The sequence below is a fragment of the Cucurbita pepo genome, chromosome 17, assembly GCF_057944985.1.
Source record: "Cucurbita pepo subsp. pepo isolate OVF chromosome 17, ASM5794498v1, whole genome shotgun sequence".
NCBI lineage: Eukaryota > Viridiplantae > Streptophyta > Magnoliopsida > Cucurbitales > Cucurbitaceae > Cucurbita > Cucurbita pepo.
This window is the reverse complement of record NC_141814.1, coordinates 13,284,589-13,304,993: the sequence shown is the minus strand read 5'-3', so window position 1 is coordinate 13,304,993 and position 20,405 is coordinate 13,284,589. Positions and strand designations below refer to the sequence as shown.

The 20,405-nt window shown below is 39.1% G+C and overlaps 3 protein-coding genes across 6 annotated transcripts; 2 read left to right on the top strand and 1 right to left on the bottom strand.

Annotated features, from left to right (window-relative positions):
* The first annotated feature begins 1,029 nt into the window (after positions 1–1,029).
* On the top strand, positions 1,030–4,251 carry LOC111778834 (Protein kinase superfamily protein). Its single transcript, XM_023658814.2, has 3 exons — positions 1,030–1,877; positions 2,540–2,623; positions 2,702–4,251. The coding sequence occupies exons 1-3, from the start codon at positions 1,085–1,087 to the stop codon at positions 3,778–3,780; spliced, it is 1,956 nt and encodes a 651-aa protein (XP_023514582.2). The 5' UTR covers positions 1,030–1,084; the 3' UTR covers positions 3,781–4,251.
* Positions 4,252–5,965: 1,714 nt separating this feature from the next.
* LOC111779100 (Protein kinase superfamily protein) lies at positions 5,966–11,549 on the top strand. 3 transcript variants are annotated; one of them, XM_023659169.2, is made up of 13 exons: positions 5,968–6,581; positions 6,706–6,823; positions 6,908–6,966; positions 7,181–7,245; positions 7,943–8,036; positions 8,126–8,206; positions 8,353–8,464; positions 8,666–8,720; positions 8,836–9,110; positions 9,195–9,538; positions 9,664–9,961; positions 10,064–10,134; positions 10,952–11,549. In XM_023659169.2, the coding sequence occupies exons 1-13, from the start codon at positions 6,330–6,332 to the stop codon at positions 11,150–11,152; spliced, it is 2,025 nt and encodes a 674-aa protein (XP_023514937.2). In that variant the 5' UTR covers positions 5,968–6,329; the 3' UTR covers positions 11,153–11,549. The 3 variants fall into 3 exon arrangements, with proteins under 3 accessions (XP_023514936.2, XP_023514937.2, XP_086975393.1); XM_023659168.2 differs by having other exon boundaries at positions 5,966–6,581; positions 6,706–6,966; XM_087119267.1 differs by lacking the exons at positions 5,968–6,581; positions 6,706–6,823; positions 6,908–6,966; positions 7,181–7,245 and adding an exon at positions 7,285–7,750.
* A 606-nt stretch (positions 11,550–12,155) lies between these two features.
* On the bottom strand, positions 12,156–19,623 carry LOC111778265 (protein LATE ELONGATED HYPOCOTYL). 2 transcript variants are annotated; one of them, XM_087119083.1, is made up of 8 exons: positions 19,394–19,622; positions 18,672–19,180; positions 18,297–18,408; positions 17,945–18,006; positions 14,427–14,639; positions 14,162–14,344; positions 12,894–14,075; positions 12,156–12,812 (listed from the first exon to the last, which is right to left on the bottom strand). In XM_087119083.1, exons 2-8 carry the CDS (start codon positions 18,708–18,710, stop codon positions 12,405–12,407), a joined length of 2,199 nt encoding a protein of 732 aa, XP_086975209.1. In that variant the 5' UTR covers positions 18,711–19,180; positions 19,394–19,622; the 3' UTR covers positions 12,156–12,404. The 2 variants fall into 2 exon arrangements, with proteins under 2 accessions (XP_086975209.1, XP_023513752.2); XM_023657984.2 differs by lacking the exon at positions 17,945–18,006 and having other exon boundaries at positions 19,394–19,623.
* Between the last annotated feature and the right edge of the window lie 782 nt (positions 19,624–20,405).

Genomic DNA, 20,405 nt, shown 5'->3' with positions numbered 1-20,405 from the left:
CAAATATATATATAATCAAAATTAATGGAAATATCAACTTTATTTAATTATTATTAATATTATATTTACAATAAATAATACACTTTTGGCATTTTTTAAATATATTTTTACATTTTTTATGATTTTGATAAAAAGAAAAAATTTATAGGGAAAGGGAAAGAGAGGGAGTGAATTGAAAGACTCGATTCGACACGTCGGCCGAAACATAGCACGACATCCCAGACGTGATGCGATTAGAAAATGTAGCCCATTCTACAGACCATTTATCCTTCCTCCTCGCTTCCACTCCCAACTTCAAGAACACCACATATATATATATATATATATATATATATATATATATATATATATATATATATCAATTTAATTTTAATTTAATTTTGAGGTATAGGTCTAAATGGATCGGAGACAAACTAAGACAGAAGTTGGCGAGCTAATGCATGAATAGATCGAGATCACGTTTGAATGAGAGTGATCAAAAAACCAGAATGACCCCAAAGAGATAAGACTAGAACCCAAACATCCCACAGTCAATGAGAAACCTGTGTGAATCTGTTGATTCTGTAACGTGATGAAAGTCTACAAGTAGGTGACTTATTGTGATGCCACGGGTCGAGAGAGGGCGTGTTTGAGAGACGTGGATTGTCAAAGATAAAAATATGTTCCAGGGCGTTAGTCTAGTTTTTTTTTTACTCTCGTAAACTCTCACCGTAAAAACCGGTTAACAATTTGATTCATTGTATTGAAATTCTCTTATTTTGAAATCCAGTATTGATGTCTTCTCAAATATGTCTTACGTTCACATTATATCCACATGGTTGTTTTTAGTCACAACTCATTGTAAAATTTGGGTCGTGACATATTGATATCTACAGTAAATTTTTTGGTAATTAGTAATTTCGAATGGGTAAGAATTTGAGATTAAAGTTATAATTTAATAAAATAAAAATTATTTTAAATCTCTTTTATCATAATTGAATATTTGTTCCCTTCTCCTTCGACCTTCCTCTGCCATGGCACAATAACATTCTCTGCCATTTCTGCTACAAATTTCTCCCCTCTTCTCCCTCTTCCATCTTTAACCATGCCGCCACCGCCACCGCCACCGCCACCGCCACTGCCACCGCCATTTCTGTTTCTTATTCTGATCATTCTCTTTCTCCTCCCCCGTCCGGCGGCGGTTTCCTCCTCCGCCTGCAGCGCCGTCTGCGGCAACCTTCAAATCCCCTTCCCCTTCCACCTCAACACTTCTTCATGCGAACACCCACTACGCCCAATCCCAATTCCACAACCTTTCCATCTCTACTGCCTCAACTCCACAACCCTTTTCCTCAACCTCACCGGCCAAACCTTCCGCATCCTCGAATTCCTCTCCGGCGCCGTTCTGGTCGACTTTCCCGGCCCATCTCCCTGCCGCCAGTACAACGACTTCAACGCATTTAACCCACTTTCAGCCAACCCCTTCTTCGCCATCGCCAATGACAACGTTCTTGCCCTTTATGACTGTAACGATTCCTCCCTCTGTAAGGCCACCTGCGAGAAGCTCATCATGCCCGGCTGCGATGGAACCGCCCGTTACTCGCCGGCCTGCTGCTACCCACTTACCGACAGCTCCGTGTGGCGAAATGGCGGTGACTTTTCCGTCTTCTCTAAGCTCGGGTGCAGGGGATTCTCGAGCTGGGTTGTGGAGAAGGGGTCCAGTGCCGGCAAGCGAGGGGTTAAATTCGAATGGGGCCTTCCTAGGAATTTCTCCGATGGGATTTGTGATAAGAATGGGTTTGTTGTTAATGCCACCGCCGTTCCTGACGGGGTTAGATGTTCGTGTTCCGATGGGTTCGTCGGCGATGGCTTCGCTCGTGGATTTGGGTGCTTGAAATGTAGCTGCTCTCTCTTTTCAACGTGTTCTTGTTTTTGTTAGGAATCACTACTGATATAGTCCACTTTAAACATAAGATCTCTTGGCTTTTATTTGGGCAAATCAAGGATCATTCTCTAAATTAGTCAACGCGGGACTCCCTTCCGACCATCTTCAACAATCCTCCCCTTGAGGTCTGTGGAGCCCTCACACAGCCTCCTCTTAATCGAGGCTCGATTCGACTCCTTCTCTAGAGTATCCTCGAACAAAATACACCCTTTGTTCTCCCAACAATCCTCATCTCGAACAAAATAGAGCCTCCTTTGAGGTCGGTGGAGCCCTCAAACAGCCTCTCCATAATCAAGGCTCAACTCTATCTCTGAAGTCCTCGAATAAATTACACTCTTTGTTCAACACTCGAGTCACTTTTGACTAAACCTTCGAGACTCATGATCTTTTTTGTTCGACAATTGAGGACTCTATTAACATAGCTAAGTTAAAGACATAACTATGATACCATGTTAGGAATCACGACTCTCCATAGTGATATTGTCCACTTCGAGCTTAAGCTTTCATAGCTTTCCTTTGTGCTTTCGTAGATGTATTCGTTGCTCATAAACTCATGATCATTCCCTAAATTAGCCAACGTGGGCTTCACTCATACTCGTTCTTTCTTTTTGCTAGCCTGCGTTAAGAACGGGCGCGAGGAGTATGGAAGTAGCTGCCACAGCAAAGGGCGTAGTGAAAAGGAGCTTATAATCTTTACAGGTATTTCATTACTGGTCTATTACAGGGAAAGAACAATGATTCCTTAAGAAATGATGTTTTTATATGGTTAACGTGCAGGTGTTCTTGCTCCTCTGTTCATTATAGCTTCTCTTATCGGACTTTTCTGCATATTAAGACGACCCGTCAAGCAAACCACGCTTAACTATGCCCACAGCCAGTTTCACAGCGATGCATTGCTGCAAAAAGCTTGTAGGACTCATTTATTCACTTACCACGAGCTACAAGAAGCCACCAGGGGATTCGGGGACAATGCCAAGCTTGTTCGGAGCGGCAACGGAGCGATCTATGCCGGGGAGCTCAGAGACGGAGTGAGAGTAGCAGTTCACCAGCTACACTGCGAGAATGAAGGCAATCTTATGAGTGTTCTGTCCCAAATTGAGATTCTGTATGTACTTGCACACAAGAATGTCGCCCATATACTCGGCTGCTGCATCGATCCTGGCTGCGCTCCGTTGGTTGTTTACGAACATCCCATCAACGGGACGTTAGAGAAACATTTGCATCACCCGAAAGGAACCGAACCGACGCTGGATTGGTATAGGAGATTGAAGATAGCTGCTGAGACAGCTAGTGTTCTAGCTTTCCTGCAATGTGAGGTGTCTCCACCGATTTTCCACGACCATCTCGAATCATGTCATATCTATCTCGACGCGGATTTCTCGGCCAAAGTATTAGGATTCGAGCTGCTAAACGCTGCAACCGACGACAAATCTCACCCGGTTGAAGCATCGTGTTTCCATAACAATGATGTTTATGACTTTGGAGTTGTGCTTCTTGAAATGGTGACAGGGTTGAAGAACTCAGACCTCCCAATGGTAGCATTGCAAAAGATAAGAATTGGGAAGCTAGAAGAAGTTGTGGATCCGGTTCTGTACTATCATGAGCAGCCTCCCCATAGCAGAGAGCAAATAGAGATAGTTGCAGACCTTGCGACACGGTGCTTGCTGTTCGGTCGAGACGGGAAGCTGCGGATGAGCGACGTTTCGAAGGAGTTGGTGCACGTAATGAAGGAAAACGTCGTCGACGGAGGAGGAGGAGGAGGCATCACAAGGGGGCCTGCAATAGAGGAAACTTTCTCAAATTCAAGCCTTCTTCAAATGATATCAATGTCCCCTGACTCAATCCTTGCTCCATGAATACGTTCAATTCTATGCAGAAGTTGTGTCTAAAACATGTTTCTGCCATGAAAATACCTTCTTTTTCTTTCCTATGCATGTTCTTGTTCATTCATCACTTGTTTGTTGATGTTCGGGTGCTCGGTTCTCGAGCTCACCACCAAAGTATACCCAAATCCGCGTGTTTGTTGACGTTCGTATGCTCGGTTCTCGAGTTCACCACCAAGGTATACCCATATCTACGTGTTTATTAATGTTCGGATGCTTGGTTCTCGAGCTCACCACCAAAGTATACCCAAATCTACGTGTTTGTGTAATGTTCAGATGCTCAGTTCTTGAGCTCACCATCAAAGTATACCCAAGTCCACGTGTTTGTTGACGTTCGGATGCTTGATTCTCGAGCTCACAACCAAAGTATACCCAACTCCACGTGTTTGTTGACGTTCATATGCTCGATTCTCGAGCTCACCACCAAGGTATCCCCAAATCTACGTGTTTGTTAATGTTCAGATGTTCGGTTCTCAAGCTCACCACCAAGGTATACTCAAGTCCACATATTTGTCGACGTTCTGATGCTCGGTTCTCGAGCTCACCACCAAGGTATACCCAAATCTACGTGTTTGTTAATGTTTAGATGTTCGGTTCTCAAGCTCACCACCAAGGTATACTCAAGTCCACATATTTGTCGACGTTCCGATGCTCGGTTCTTGAGCTCACCACCAAGTTATACCCAAGTCCACATGTTTGTTGACGTTCAAATGCTTGGTTTTTGAGCTCACCACCTTAAGTATACCCACTATATGTTTGTTGACGTTTGGATGCTCAGTTCTCGAGCTCACCACCAAAGTATACCCAAATCTACGTGTTTGTTAATGTTCAAATGCTCCGTTCTCGAGCTCACCACCAAGGTATACCCAAGTCCACATATTAGTTGACGTTCGGATGCTCGGTTCTCGAACTCACCACCAAGTTATACCCAAATCCACATATTTGTTGACATTCGGATGCTCGGTTCTCAAGCTCACTACCAATGTATACTTAAGTCCACGCATGAACATTATATTTCAACTTCTAAGGGAACAATACATGTTTAGGGTAAAAATGAAACTACTAAAAGGATCTCGTGACTTAGGTCATATAATTTAATCATATTTTCCTCGAGCAGTAAAAAAATAATTTTTTATAAATATTTTTAAAATTTTTAAGTATCACAAGTTAGACGAACACGACTCTCCACAATGGTATGATATTGTCCACTTTGAGCATAAGCTCTCATGGCTTTGCTTTGGGCTTCCCCAAAAGGCCTCATACCAATGGAGTTAGCATTCCTCACTTATAAACCCATGATCATTCCCTAAATTAGTCGATGTGGGACTTCCATCATCCAACACCTCCCCTCGAACAAAGTGCGCCTCCCCTTAATCGAGGCTCGACTCCTTTGGAGTCTTAGTCATTTTTGACTGCCTTCGAGGAGGGGCTTGACTCCTTTTCTTTAGGAGTTCTTTGTTCGATATTTGAGGATTTGAGGATTTACCAATTTATTGGCACGACTAAGTTTAGGGCATGGCTCTGATACCAAGTTAGACGAACACGACTCTCCACAATGGTATGATATTGTCCACTTTGAGCATAAGCTCTCATGGCTTTGCTTTGGGCTTCCCAAAAGGCCTCAAACCAATGGAGTTAGCATTCCTCACTTATAAACCCATGATCATTCCCTAAATTAGTCGATGTGGGACTTCCATCATCCAACATCACAAAGTTTTTTTATCGGTTTATTGTGTTTAAATTCTCTCTTTTGAGCTTCCACTTATTTTTTAAAATCAATGTCTCGTACATTTGTAGTAGCGATCCTCTAATATCCCGTTTATGATTTTTTAAATTATAAAAACTAAAAAAAAATAAAAATAATAATTTTAGAAAATATTTAAAAATCGGTATATTTAAAAATTATATATGTATTTTAATTTTCTAACATGTTTTTTTAATAATATTTTAATTTTTATTGACATTATTATTAAAATAATTTTAAAATTATATTTTTTTAAAAAAGAAAAAGATAACGTAATCTTAAAATATTGAAAACTTAATACAAAGACGAAGTAATTTAAAGTTTTAATATTTATTTACTTTTTTTTTTTTTCTTTAAAAAAGTGAATTGACAAAAAGGATTAAGAGAGAGAGAGAGAATTTTGAAAGCTTCCCAAATTTTAAGAACAGTTTAATTAATTTTCCACGATATGGATGAACTGAGGTTGAAAGATACTCTGAAATTCTTCTCGTTCGTCTGAATCCAATAAATGGGTCTCTAAGGCGTTGTGGATTTCACAGAAAAGTCGAAGAAAAATCCATAAAATCCTTTTCAGAAACGAGTTTTTTCTTCTTCTGATTCTTATTTTCAATCTGTTTCTTACTCATTTACTCAGAAAAATCCACTCATTCTCTCGCTATTTGAAGTCCCGCCCATGAATTTCCCCAAGCGCCTCCTCCTCTTCCCTGATTCATATCGAAAACCAGTTGTCTTTCTTTAGTCAACTGGTTGTTTTTGTTGTTTGTTCATTCAATCCGCTATGGATTTTGATGATATCGGCTCCAATCAGGGCCGCTCCATCGGCGACTACATATTGGGGCCGAGAATCGGGTCGGGTTCGTTCGCCGTCGTGTGGAAGTCGAGGCATAGGCACTTGGGGACGGTGGTTGCCGTGAAGGAGATTGACAAAACACATCTTAATCCCAAAGTCAGTGATTCTTTGCTCAAAGAGATTTCTATTTTAAGCACTATAAATCATCCCAATATCACTCGTCTCTTCGAAGCGATTCAGGTGGATTTTTCATAACTCCCTTTTTTTTTTGTTTCTTTTTGTTTACAATTGTGATTTTAAGGGCACAATGTTTTGAAGTGAAGCTCCTTCTGATTGTAATGGCGTTGTTCTTATTGATTTACAGACTGATGATAGGATTTTTCTTGTTTTGGAATACTGTGATGGTGGTGACCTTGGGGGTTATATTAATCGCCATGGAAAAGTATCTGAAGTAGTTGCTCGAGGCTTGATGAGGCAATTGGGTATGTTATTACTCTGCCTTCAATTGGTGTTTTTTGGTTTAGGATTATATACAAAGTTCATGAGTGTGTGGATATTATGTGCAGCCACTGGCTTGAAAGTTCTTCAAGAGAAACAACTCATTCATAGAGATTTAAAGCCTCAGGTATGCTGCTTTCAACTCAATATATAGCTTCTTAGGGATTTGATGTAGAAACTTACTGTAAGCCAATGCAATTTATACTAGTTTTGGAGGAATCCCTTGTTCTTAAGCTTCTAGATGATTATTTTTGTAATATGAATGGTTTATCTGTTGAATTTGTCTCTATATTATGATTCTGACTTGAAATGTTTTGGCACTTTCTTGGCTAAATTTGAAGAACTTGCTGTTGACATCTAATAATGGGACTCCGCTTTTGAAGATTGGAGATTTTGGATTTGCCAGGTGGGTTTTCTAATGTTAGCATTTAGACACCTACTTTTGCTACATGCATTGTTAATCTAAGATGCTTTAGAACGTTTTCGTACATGATTTGGTTTCAGGATTGTATGAAGAATAAAGCCTATTATTAGAGCATTTAAGAGTGATGTAGAGGTCTCTTTTTATATTTTCTCTTTAATTTGTGAAATAGCATCATCCACCCTGGGATGCCTCGTAGTTAATAACGTGTGGCGACATGGGGTGAAAAAAGGAAAGAGAGGGATGGGGTTTCTCTTGATTTTGGCATAGCGGGCCCAGCGAGAGGCCCACATAACAGGGCTATTAGCTCAATGGTAGAAGGTAACAGAGGTGTGCAAAGGTTTCCTAGGGTTAAACGGAGATTGGCCCTCGAGTGCAAAGGCAGAAGGGAGCTTGACTACATTGGTATGAGAGCTTATGCTCAAAGTGGACAATATCATACCATTGTGGAGGTTCGTGATTCCGAACAAAGAAGTTGGGACCCTCGAAGGTGTAGTTGAAAGTGACTAAGTGTTGAAAATTCATACCCTACATCTATTCCTCCTGAAATCAAGTTCACCTTTCTAGAAATTGTTTTGAAGATTTTTCTTTAATCAACACGCTAGCTGCTTCTTTTTTATTTTACATTATAATCAAGTAAACAGATAAACGAGTGAAGTGTACTAACTCGTTTTCTTCGCAGGTCCTTATCAAATCAGTCGTTGGCCGACACGCTCTGTGGTTCACCTTTGTATATGGCTCCGGAAATTATTCAGAACCAAAGATACGATGCCAAGGTGATAAAGCATAAACAAACTGCTACCTGTCCTTATGTCTTTCCGATTAAATCCTTCGATTCTGATTCTATTCTTGTGTGTATGTGCAGGCCGATTTGTGGAGTGTTGGAGCAATTTTGTTTCAGCTATTGACAGGGAAGCCTCCATTTAGTGGCAATAGTCCATTTCAGGTGGGTAAGAAGTAGCACACTGTTAGCACACTGTTCTACTTTAGTGATTACCACACACAATCAAGTTAAAGATATCATCCATGAAGCTTGCTGTATGATTGCTTCTAAACGTTGTTTTATTGCCCGGCTCCCCTTGCACGATACAGCTCTTCCAGAATATTTTGGAATCCACTGAGCCAAGATTTCCTAAAGGTGCTTTGGAAGAGCTACATCCCGACGCTTTGAATCTTTGCAGAGGCCTTTTACGTCAAAATCCAGGTATTTGTTGCTGTGATGCAGTTTGTAAGTGTGCAAGGGTGCTGGGATAATTAATTGAAGGTGGTTGATTTATATTTTTCCCTTAGAACTTTCCAACATTTTCGAGATTTTATACTAGTAAATACAATTATAAGTATTTATACTTGAATCTCATAAAGATTGAATAGAAACTGAACTAAAATGTAAGTTTTTCAATTGCAGTTGAACGGCTTACGTTCAAGGAGTTCTTCGACCACAAATTCTTCGAGGAGCCAAGGTATTATTTTCAGCCCCTTAGAGATTATTTATATGGATCTCATGTTCATGTTGTGGATTGATACTTGTTACACAAGGCAGCAGAAGTTGCAAAACTTATTTATGTTATACTGTAGATCAAATAAAGCTGTTGAGGAAGCATCTGAAGTTCAGCCAATTGTATCAGCCAGCTCCGAATCGGCAACAGATAATTCACAGCTAGAACGACCTATTGAGTCATCGAACAGAGATTCAGAAATCGCTAGTTCGTCCATATGTAATAGAATATCTGGAGCGAAGAACATTTACAGTTCGGGAATGGAGAGTGTACAGAAGCCAATGCTCAATCTTGGAGTAGAGGAGCTAAGAAAATCTCTTGATTCTATTCAACAATCCATGAATCAGATTCAAGGTTTGTTTTATACTGATCTTGATCTGCTCTTTGAACTTGGTTGTTTCCATGTATTTACATTCTGTTTGGCATTTCCCCCCTCAGTTTCTGATTCAATGGAGTCGATCGAGAAAGATTATGTAATCGTGAATGCTCATTGTACTTCATTGGAGGCTTCTTCTTATCACCTCGAAACTTCATTACAAGGTTCATCAAGAGTTTCTCATACTCTCAGTATCGATCGGGATATGACAGCCAAAACCCAGAAGGAGCTTATTGGTAGTACAAGAGATACCGGAGAAACGTCATGTAGTCGAGGTCGATCCTCAATGCCATGTGCAGCATCTATGTTAAGAGAAGTACAAGGGCTACCAATATTGCATCCCTCTACCAGGCTCCAGTTGTTTCAACAATATGTCCAGGTTCTTTCAGATTTATCACAAGAAAAGGTGAGTTTGGATTCGCCTTCCTGTTCTTCCAATTTCCATGTTCTCATTTTGAAATTCATGGGTTCATGAACATTTCAACAAATTTTTTGAGGATGAATTTGGAGCCCTGATATTTGCTTATGCAGTATAATGCAGGAGCGTTCTTAGAATCATTTTCAGTTGAACTGGTTGCTTTAGCATTATGGCAGAAAGCGGTCGAAATTAGTGAAACCTGGCTGAGTTCTTCAGCTGAAACCGAATCTTCAAAAAGTAGTTCGAGAACTGATTCTACCCCTCTTCAGAAAGATCCCGACTCTGCTGCAAATAAAGAAGAAAGTGTCGATTTTAATAGGCCGTCCTTGGTTTCTAAGTGGGCAGAGCTAGGGTTCATTGCTGCCGTGGATCAGGCCGAGAAGTTATCGCAAAGTATCCAAGAGACCGATGGTTCGGTTCGAAATGCCTTGTGCTCTGTTTCTGTTCTAGCTGTTCCCATTTTGATTGTGAAGTTTGCAGCTTACAATTTGATTATGAAATTATTATTTGCAGGTGCCACTAAGATGCCTGATGCTATAGAGATCATATTCCAAAAAGCCATTGCCCTTGGGAAAAGTGGAGCTGTAAGCAACCTTCACTTGTACTATCATACGTTACCATTATCGTTTATAAATTTCGGGCTTCGTCTATTTAGTTCATAAACCTTATTGATTCAAGACTTCGAATTATAGGAACCACTAAACTACCATTATGCTTACCAGTTACTATTGTTTAGGATCTCTTAAACCTTAAAAGGTTTAGATTAAGTTTATGAAGTTTTAATAGAATTCTACGGTCATTGGATTTCACTTCTAATAGATATTGTCCGCTTTGGTCCATTACATACCATTGTCAGCCTCACGGTTTTAAAACGCGTTTGCTAGGGAGAGGTTTTCACACCCTTATAAAGAATGTTTTGTTCCCCTCTCCAATCGATGTGGAATCTCACAATGCTCTGATACCATTTGTAATAACCCAAGCCCACCACTAGCAGATATTGTCCCCTTTGGGCTCATTGTGAGATCCCACATTAGTTGGAGAGGGGAATGAAACATTTTTTATAAGGTTGCAGAAACCTCTCCCTAGCAGACACGTTTTAAAACCTTGAGAGGAAGTCTAAAAGGAAAAGCTCATAGGGACAATATTTGCTAGTGGTGGGGTTGAGCTGTTACGTTGACACCGTTCAACTAATTCATGGTATGTTAAGTCTCGCACTTTCTTCTATCATGTGCAAAACCAGCCTATATTTATCTAACAAACATGTCATATTATCATTGAATTAATAGTATTAATGGTAAGAATCGAAATAGTTGGTGGATGAACATTAATAACTTGAACTCATTACTTGTCTTCTCCTTAAAAGCTCTTCCTGTTTAACATTCTGAAGTGTGCCTTTTCCAGGTAGATGAATACATGGAAAACAAGGACAAAGCAGTAGCTTCATACTCCAGAGCCATTCTTCTGTTTTCATTCATTTTGGGAGAAGCTGAATCCCTTGAGATTAAACCTCCATTTTCGCTAACTTCGGACAATAAGCGACGAATTCAACATTATATTCATTACTTGCAGACTCGTACTAACTTGTTAACATCACAACCATAATCACAAAACGCTCCCTCGACAAGTAAACGAAAGGGAAGATCTTAACTGTGCAGACTGTACAGCTCTACATATTTACTTCTCGACTCCGCTCCTGCTGGGTTTGGAACTGTTGGCCGACGCTCATCAGCTTCGGTAATTATGTCAATATATTTTCTTTTTCCTTTGATATATTTTGGGGTTCTCTGTGTCCCCGTTATTTAGGAGGTTAGACGCTCAAACATGAGAACATATATTAATACAGAAAAAACTTGATGAAAAAGTTACTTAAGTAGTAGAAATTAGGACTTTGTAGCTTTTATTGGGAGGAGTCTTGTGAATAAGTTGATCCATTTTTTTCTGTTGAGGATTGTAAATATGAATTCTACTTTGTATATATATGTTTACTTTCTGCTGCTAATTCTCGAATGTTCATTATGTTCCACTGTTTGAGACATCGTTCGATATCTATAAGTATTGTGAGATCTCACATCGGTTGTGGAGGAGAACAAAACATTCTTGATAAGAGTGTAGAAATTTCTCCCTAGCAAACGTGTTTTAAAATCTTGAGGGGAAACTCGAAACGAAAAGGCTAAAGAGGACATTATCTACTACTGTTACAAGTATAATGTATGCAAACGGGTTAAGATGGTTTGTGCAAACAATGAGGTTATTATAGTCATTTCTTATATTGTGAAAATTTAAAAATTATTCCAAATAAATTAAATAGTTAAAAGAACTTTTTTTTTTTGCTAAAAAATTGATCTCAACTAAGTGGTTCTCAAACATTAAACTTCTATTAAAATGAACCCTTAATCTACTTGCTATGTATGTTCCTAGTTAAACTCCGAACGAGATGGTCGGGACCTGTTATCGTAGCTCAACAGTCAACAGATATAGACGAGCAGTGGATGTTCAAGGTCAACAGTCAACACCTAAAATGCAAAATGGAGAACTGGAGATCAAGATTACCTCCATCAAATCCCGAGAGATAAACGCTCGGGGAGATTCACCCGAGATCAATACAGAAGAGAACATGCCAAATTTATACCATCTTCATGAAGAAACTAACGTGTCTTTGAAGTGGTAACAAGATAATGGCCACTGGGGTGTACCAAACAATTCTTCTTACAAAAGAAAAGAGGCTAATTTAGATAATCTTGAGTTCAGTTGTATAAGTTCGAACGTACCAATCACATAAGGTAGCCATTTTACAGTACACGCGAAGAATTGAAGTAGGAAAAAGATAGATTGAGGAGGAGGAGGAGGAGGAGGGTTAGAAATACATGCAGCAATTTGAGGCTTTCTGGTCCAAACGTAGTCTTTTTTGGCCTCCCTCCTCGCTGTGGTTGCTGGATGTTGCTGTCATTCTCTTTTCCTTTGCCTCCACTGAACATCTTTTGTAAGGCTTAAATCCTGTTCGACAAACCTTGGGGGTTCCATTTCCAAGTCCAATTGAGAGAAATTCCCCCTCTCCGTTATTGACACCTATTGCTGATGTAGAAGTACCACAAGTGTTGCTGTTAAGGTCCAAAACTGATGCGCCACTATTATCTTTATCTACACTCTGACTAACTTTCTCAACGTTCTCATTCTCCTTATTCTCACTTTCTACATCATATGGAGGTGAAAAACTTTGAGGCAATACATCCCTAGTGAAGAGTGCTTGAAAGGCCAGACGCCCCTGTACGATAGAAATTTCGAGAAAAATGTAAGCATTATGCGAAGAAGAATGTGAGAAAATGCATTGGATAACATAACATACCCTTTTTACCTCATCAGAAACCTCCTTCCAAGACTCACTAGTGTTACCGATGCTTCTACTACGACGAATACTGGACTCGGGAGCTGGATGGTTCGTCTCAAGCTCTTTGTCCTCCTCTTTTTCATCGTTCTTTTCTGTTGCATCTATCTCTCGATCACTTCCAGATGGTGTATTGGAACCACATGAGGAACGATCTACTTGTTTTCCTCTCTTCTCCTCGTTTGAATCATGAAACTCAACCTCAGCTGGTGTCTTCTCATTGTGGACAGGTTTCACCGTAGCATTTGCATCTGCACCTCCATTACCAGAGTCAGATGATGAATGAGTAGGTGACTTGGAACCTGACTGATGAGCAGTCAAAACCTCTGATTGTTCTGCATCCAGCTGCTGATTTTGCAAAGCAGCATTTTGTAGGGAACTTTCTGCTTTGTCCTTGGACTCGGAATTTGGACAGGCATCTGATGATTGTACTACAGGAGCTGATATAGCAGTGCTCGTAAAGGCAGAATGCAAAGGAGAACATAAAGGTGGCAATCCATGGGCCGCCCACCATGCAGTTGCAGCTGCTACAGTTGCTGCAGCAATGGCTTCCTTACTAGGGGTCGGGTTCATTTGCTTGGTTTTAAAACCTTCTGTATCACATGCTGGGGCGTCTGCAGAAGTTTCAGGATTCACATAGGGCCAACAGGTTGCTGTAAGACTTGCTATTGCATGGGCTGCAGGGTTTTGTTGAAGGGTGGACACAATAAGATTCAGAAATGCGGAAGACATCTGGAGAACTGACTTGTAATGTTCCTGGTTAGGGTGAAGTAAGGTAAATGGAGTAGGATGAATAGGTGGATATGATTGATAAATGCTCCCAGGTCCATTATGTTGATGTTCGAAGGAAACAGAACCAGATGGATTCCGAAGTATACTACGCTCTCCTTGAATCTCCATAGATGGATGGAAAGCGGATTCCTGCAGTGAAGCATCTCTTAAAGACCCCTGAACATTTGCTCCCAGGCTTCCATCTACCACATGCACAGGCACATTCCTTGGATAATTATGAGCAGCTTGCATTTCATCCCCAGACAGTGCACAGCTTAAAGCTTCTTTCTTTTCAGCAGACACCAATTTTTCGCGTGAAGCACTTGAAATCACCAATTCTGAAAGTTTTCTCGTGCCTTTTTCATGGAGTGGCTGTTTGGCACCCAGGGTTAGACATTATGATTCCATATAAGCTAAAAGAACATATAAGATTCATTTCTTTCATATTGCACAATTACCTCTTTAACTGAGGGCACAAACTCCCGGAAAGCACATGAGTCATTGAATTTAACTTGCACAGGTACAGAATTTTGGTTTTTCAAAGAAAAGGAGTTAGCTTCTCCTGATAGGGTAAATACTTCTGAGCAATTATCGTCATGAGTATCCTTTTCATTAGTTGCTTGTTCTTCTCCACTAGTAGCCTAATAATATAAGTAGCAAAAGCGAATTACTATGGTGATCAACATTAACGCATTGGGGAGTAGATAGAAGAATGCAACACACCTCATTCATTGGCTCTTTTTCCAGATCTAAGATCTGTTTGCTCTGTGAAGAAGACACCAGAGTCGAGAGCTTCCCATCATTTGCTCCCAACTTTGATATAGGAGACTTCCTTGGATAAGGATTACTTGGTTTCCTCTTAGGACGAGGTGGTGGAATGTCTATATCAAGAGCTTGTCCTACAGGAATCCCCTTAACAAGTGCTTCTTTTTCCAACTGGAAAAATAAATTAACAAAATTAACAAAAGAAATCTCAGAAACTCAGAGAACATAAAACATATGTTCTCAAAATATACACGTAGCAAACATTTTCTAAGAATATCCATCTAGTGGAGTGTGTAACAATTGCCGAAAAGATAGAACTAGCAATTTTGTACATGGCCTAGCAAGTTCGAATCCTATAAACAGATACAATGGCCTGATTTGATCTGTTCATATAAAAGCTCAGACTCCAGAAGGAACAGGAAACTGGTGGTTCCTATGGACAGTCCTTTCAAGGGTAAGGGACCTTGTGAGTGTAACCGTGGAGATTGATTTGTACTTTAAAGAGTGCAAAGCTTTTTCCTGAAGTTGGTTTACAAATAATACAATTAGAAGTTATTTACAAAACAAAAGATGAGGTTATCAAAACCACAATACACTTCTATAACAGTTCACCTCATTTTAGCAATTCAAATAAAACATGTTGTCATGCCAAGGAATCAAAATTAGCAGTGATACAGATGAAACTATTAATGTCAACTTATATTTCAATTAGAGTATCATTGATGATAAAGCAAAATTTATTGAACTATGTATATTTCATATAAATTATTAAACTTGAAAGAGTTCAATTATTCATGCATCATATTGATAATGTATCAGATAAAAAATTTCATACATACTTAAACATAAATTTGCTTAGATATCATATCCATCAAATTATTGTACACAGTCATCAAAATCTACTGTGAGGTCTGACACGCTGCAAATTAGGAGAAGACCTTCAGAGTTGTAACACCTAGTCTGGTGCTGGCCAAAGTATTTTTTCAAGTCTAAAGGTTTTTTTTTTTTTTTTTTTTTTTTTTTTTTTTTTACTATTCTGGTTGTACTTGATTGCCTTCCAAATGCCCCCTTATTCCTCTCAAGCACCCGTTCTCAACAACTGCTCATCTTTTTTAGGAAATCATGCATCTTTATAGGGATTGGAGTATTGTCTCAGACAGGGATAAGATTTTATAATTATTTTTACTATTATTTTCGGAGTTCTTTAGATGTCAAGGGACTATAAAACACAACCTAACAAACCAGCCAGAGATGGACAGGCTAACGGAGGTGATCAATCGAGGTATAGAGACTTATCCTTGGTGCTAAGTGATGGTGACTTCTAAACAATGGTCTAAATGGTTGGCACGGGCTCAGTTTAGCTATAATACAGCATTCAACTCTACAATCAACTTAACCTATTTGATATAGTTTCCAATCGTTCACAACCTTACTTTGAACAGGATCTGTTCTATAGGTTGTACAATTGTATCCTTGAGTTCCAAGTATTTTGCAGTCAGTCACCACCCCTTATCCTTCCATATATGTCAAATTTCCCCATGGCTGAAATGGACCAACAACTCAAAGATGAGGATGTCATTCTTGAGGAGCTAAAGGGTATTTATAGAGAGCCCCGCAACATATGTTCACATTGCTAATGGGAGAGACGAAAAGTTCAATTTGTTGCAAGTGACTAGTACACTTTCAAAACTGTAGGCCTACTAATCCTAAGTTGGGCTCACAGTTTTTAGATGAAAAAACTTGTTTTTCTTTGAGAAATGATGAACGAATACACAAGCATACAAAAAAGGAGAGCTCACAAAAAGGAGCCAGGCAGTAAGAAGAGGCTCAAGTTCAGAAATAAGACCAAACAAGTAGTCACCAAAAACTCTAGAAATAGAGGCCCAAAGAGAAACAAAGAATCTAACGAGGGACCAAACATCGTCAAAGAACTCTTACGCCATCTAAAGATTTTGTTGTTTCTCTCACTCCAAAGCTCCCAAGAAATAGCACACCCCAGTCTACCACAAAAATCACCCTTTATCACAATAGAGAAAATGAAGAAAAAGCTCCTCAAAAGAGTTGTGCCAGACCGCCCGAGAAAGATCACAACTTCCAATGATATGATCTAGGTTCTTTGACATCTTCAGCAAGGAATACAAGAATAGGACCCACCACTAAAGAACCTCTAGTCAAGATCCGAACCAAGGTGTTACTCTTTCATGAAAAACCGTCACACGTAGAACTTCACCTTCCAAACTGAGGAGAAAAAATAGAACCAGTCACTAAGGAAGGATTGGGCAAGCATTAGAATAAAGAGCTACAAGAAAAACCTTTGAAATGACTACGAGTCCAAAGGCAGGTATCACCCATCCCTCCTCCTTGGCCTAAGTGGAAAGACAAGTGGGCGAAAAGAAGAGCCAAGACAATTGATGTTTCCCCATTGTTCAACAAACAACGGAAATCAAGGAATGAGAAAGTGATGAATCCCTTTGACTGAGGATCGAAGCAACCGAATGGTTTATGGAGGATAAATAATATAAATGAGAGCATAAGGAGCACAGGGTCTATTTTCCAACCACTTGTCCTCCCAAAAATATGTATCCCGTTGGTCCCCGACATCAATATGAATAAACTGATAAAGAAGAGGAAGATCACATGCAATCGCTTTCCATGGGTTTCTAAAAGTGCCTTTTAAACCCTTACCAAGCTGAGCCACTCAAGGGGATGGGGCCTTTACTTGCCAACAATAACCGTATGCCAAAGGGAACCGCCTTCATGGTGATTCAAGTGAATGTAACATAGTGAGCACAATATAATTAACACCGAGGTAGATGGAAGGGTATTGAGACAGTAGGCTTTTAGATAACAGACTGAATTGGAGTAGGTACTGTCTGGGTGGTCTTTGAATCCATACAGAAGGAATAAAGAGCTTTCAACTTCACCCTTAACTATGTACCAGTCTGATCTGAATGAATAAATTGTATCACGGATAGCAGGATTTATTAGAAGAGGGGAATGTTCACAATAACTTTTATAAAAATTTTGCAAAAACGTGTTCACAATAACTTTTAGAATGCACTGTTGGAAGGGGGAATACTGTGTCAACTATCCACTACACTTAGGTCATGGTCGGCCTATGTGAATCATCCAATTGTATTAACTCCCTGGCATTTTATGTGTGATAGGTTTACCGGCATTGTTCTCATTCTCACTGAATGAAGGGCCGTGGTGTGATAGGTTTACCGCCATTTATTTTAAAGAATAGCCCAAAGATAGATATCTAATATTGGGTATATGAGTAAGAGTGCTACATCACAAGCATACAGGATTAAGACAACTAGGCGATAGTGCCAATGGAACTACCTGTAAGAACGCTCAAATGTTCTACTGATGAGCAAGCAAGATTATAAAAACAACTGAACCAATCACGGACTAAAAACCACGAAGAAGCAAAATTGAAAAATTGGACTATGTAGAGAAGGGTACCCAATGACCTTTGAAAAGAACTTTTGTGCATGACTCCGTATCTGGACTGCTGTTTTGGTCCCAATATGTTCTGCATATAACGTCATGCAGTGGAGAATGGAGAATCAGGTATCTATTCAGGGAACAGTATAAACTTGACAGTAGTCACCAATGTATCCAGATAAAATTAGCTCAATAATAACTAAGAATTTGAATCACAGACATAAATTTGTTAACTAAAGAAACTTCTGCTCAATTACCTGGAAGCTAATAAATTTTGTACCATATATTACACAGTATATAATTCATCTAACCAATGTTATATGCTAAGAAATGAACAAAAGTCAAAAAAGGAACGCTGGCATTTGAGCAAAAAATAACCTTCAATTCTCTGCCATGCTCGGCCATAGAGCTTCAGCGCCTCTAGAAATCTACTGTGCTCCTCCTCCGTCCAGCGCTCTCGTTGCTTTGTAATAGTATATGGCTTCCTGGTCTATCATATGCATACATACACAACTTCAGACCTCAGTTATAAACAGTTTTCGTTTTTATTTTTCTTCACTTCTTACACTAAATTATTTTTCTTTTCTGTGGATGGGGAATGGACTATCACCCTGGTCTATCATATGCATATATAAACAAGTTCCGAAATCAGTTATAAACAGTTTTCATTTTCCTTTTCTTCACTTCGTCTTTCTTCTTCTTAAACCATTTTTTTTTTTTTTTCTTTTCTGTGGAGGGGGAATGGACTATCACCTTAAAAACCAAGTCTTCTCCAGAGGAATTGGGATCCATGGACGGATCTGAGCAGCTACCGCTGCTTCAAATCCTCTCCAACGAGCAACGGGTAAAATGAAAGCCTCCTTTCATTGTTAGGGATATAAAAAATTCTAAATTGTGAAGCCTTTGTTGCTTTTATCACCTGGCTCCTTGACGCAACTGCAAAATAGAAGAAGAAAAAAAGCGACAGCAATCGGTAGAGATCCGTCTCTTTTTCATGTGAACGAAATTATTTAACTGCATCGGTGGACTTTTATGAAAAAATTTGGTATTGTAAGAAACACGAAAATGAAACTTTAAAGCAACAAGATAGAAATACTTCGCCGAAAAAGAACTTGAAATGAAAAATCCTTTTTCAGAATCCTCACCAGAACGAACTGGAAGACGCCAAAACCTTAGAACATAGAAAAGAGAGAGAAAATTCTATCGAGTAATCAACAAACTACTTCCTCCACTTCACAGCAAAGCATCGTTACAACACTGATCTGGCAAAGTCAAGTACACTATCCATTTAGCAGGCAAGAAAACATCAGGAATCGAAAATTTAAAATTAACAAAAAACAAAAACAATAAAACAACTAACTCAAGCAGCATCAAGTAATTCAATCTATACAAATCTCCATCAATTTCTAAAACATTTCTCGACAACCAAACTGAGAGTAAGAATCAAGAAAAAGGCCAGGCAAAAACAACAGTACCTTCAAAGACAACCATGGCAGGAGGTAATTCGGAAAGGAAAAGTGGATATTCCGATCATGCAAGAGAGCGAAATCGCCAGAAACTCACCAGAAACTCACCAGAAAACTCATGGCTTCCGGCAATCAAGAACATGAATTGAACGAAGGAGGAAGCAATAGTAGCAGAGAGTAGTCGTTTTTTCTTGTTTTTCTTCTTTTTTTTTTTTTTTTTTTTTTTTTTTTTCTTTTTTGGTTTCTCTAGGCGCTGGAAATTACAGTTTGGGGGCGTCGGAGCAATCTCAGCCACTATAATTTCTTCTGGATTTTGGTTCCATTAAAAAATAAAAAAGAAACATAAATAATAATTAATAATTAATAATTAAAATGAGTTTTTATTTTTGAGGCTGCAAACGAGTGAAGAAGGTAATAGAGAAAGGGCGTTGCATTGGATTTTGACAAGTGGCGGAAAACTAGTGGCTGTGGATCATAAAGACCACCCATGCGCTTTTTCCTTTTTTTTTTTTTTTTTTTTTGGTTTCTTTTATGACGTTCTATCGAATATTGGGAGACAGCTTCCCCACCGTCCATTTCCCCTATTCGGCTTCCTGTGTACGGTCACGATATGGCCATCTGTTCTTACATTTCTTTTCTTATCGATTATTATTATTATTTTTAATTAATCGAAACTAATAACTGATTGTTATTGTTCCAATTATTAGAAATTTTCAATTTTATTGTTGGATCTAGAAAAACCTATCTTAAAAGAAAGATGAGAACGGAATGATGAGAGATTTTTCTCGTTAACTAAATACCCCAAATTTTGTCACATCATTAAATTTTTAGGATGTTTTTTTTATCGGAATAAAAAAAATAAAATTAACCATTAATAAATTTGTTGAAAAGTGGAAAAAAAAAGTTAGGGAAATTCGATGTCGGGACTTTAATAATAAGGTTTTCATCCTCTCACAAACTCGAAAAAGGCTTGAAGTCTCTCCCGGCTTCCTCCCCGTTTCTTATATAAACTAGGGAATTC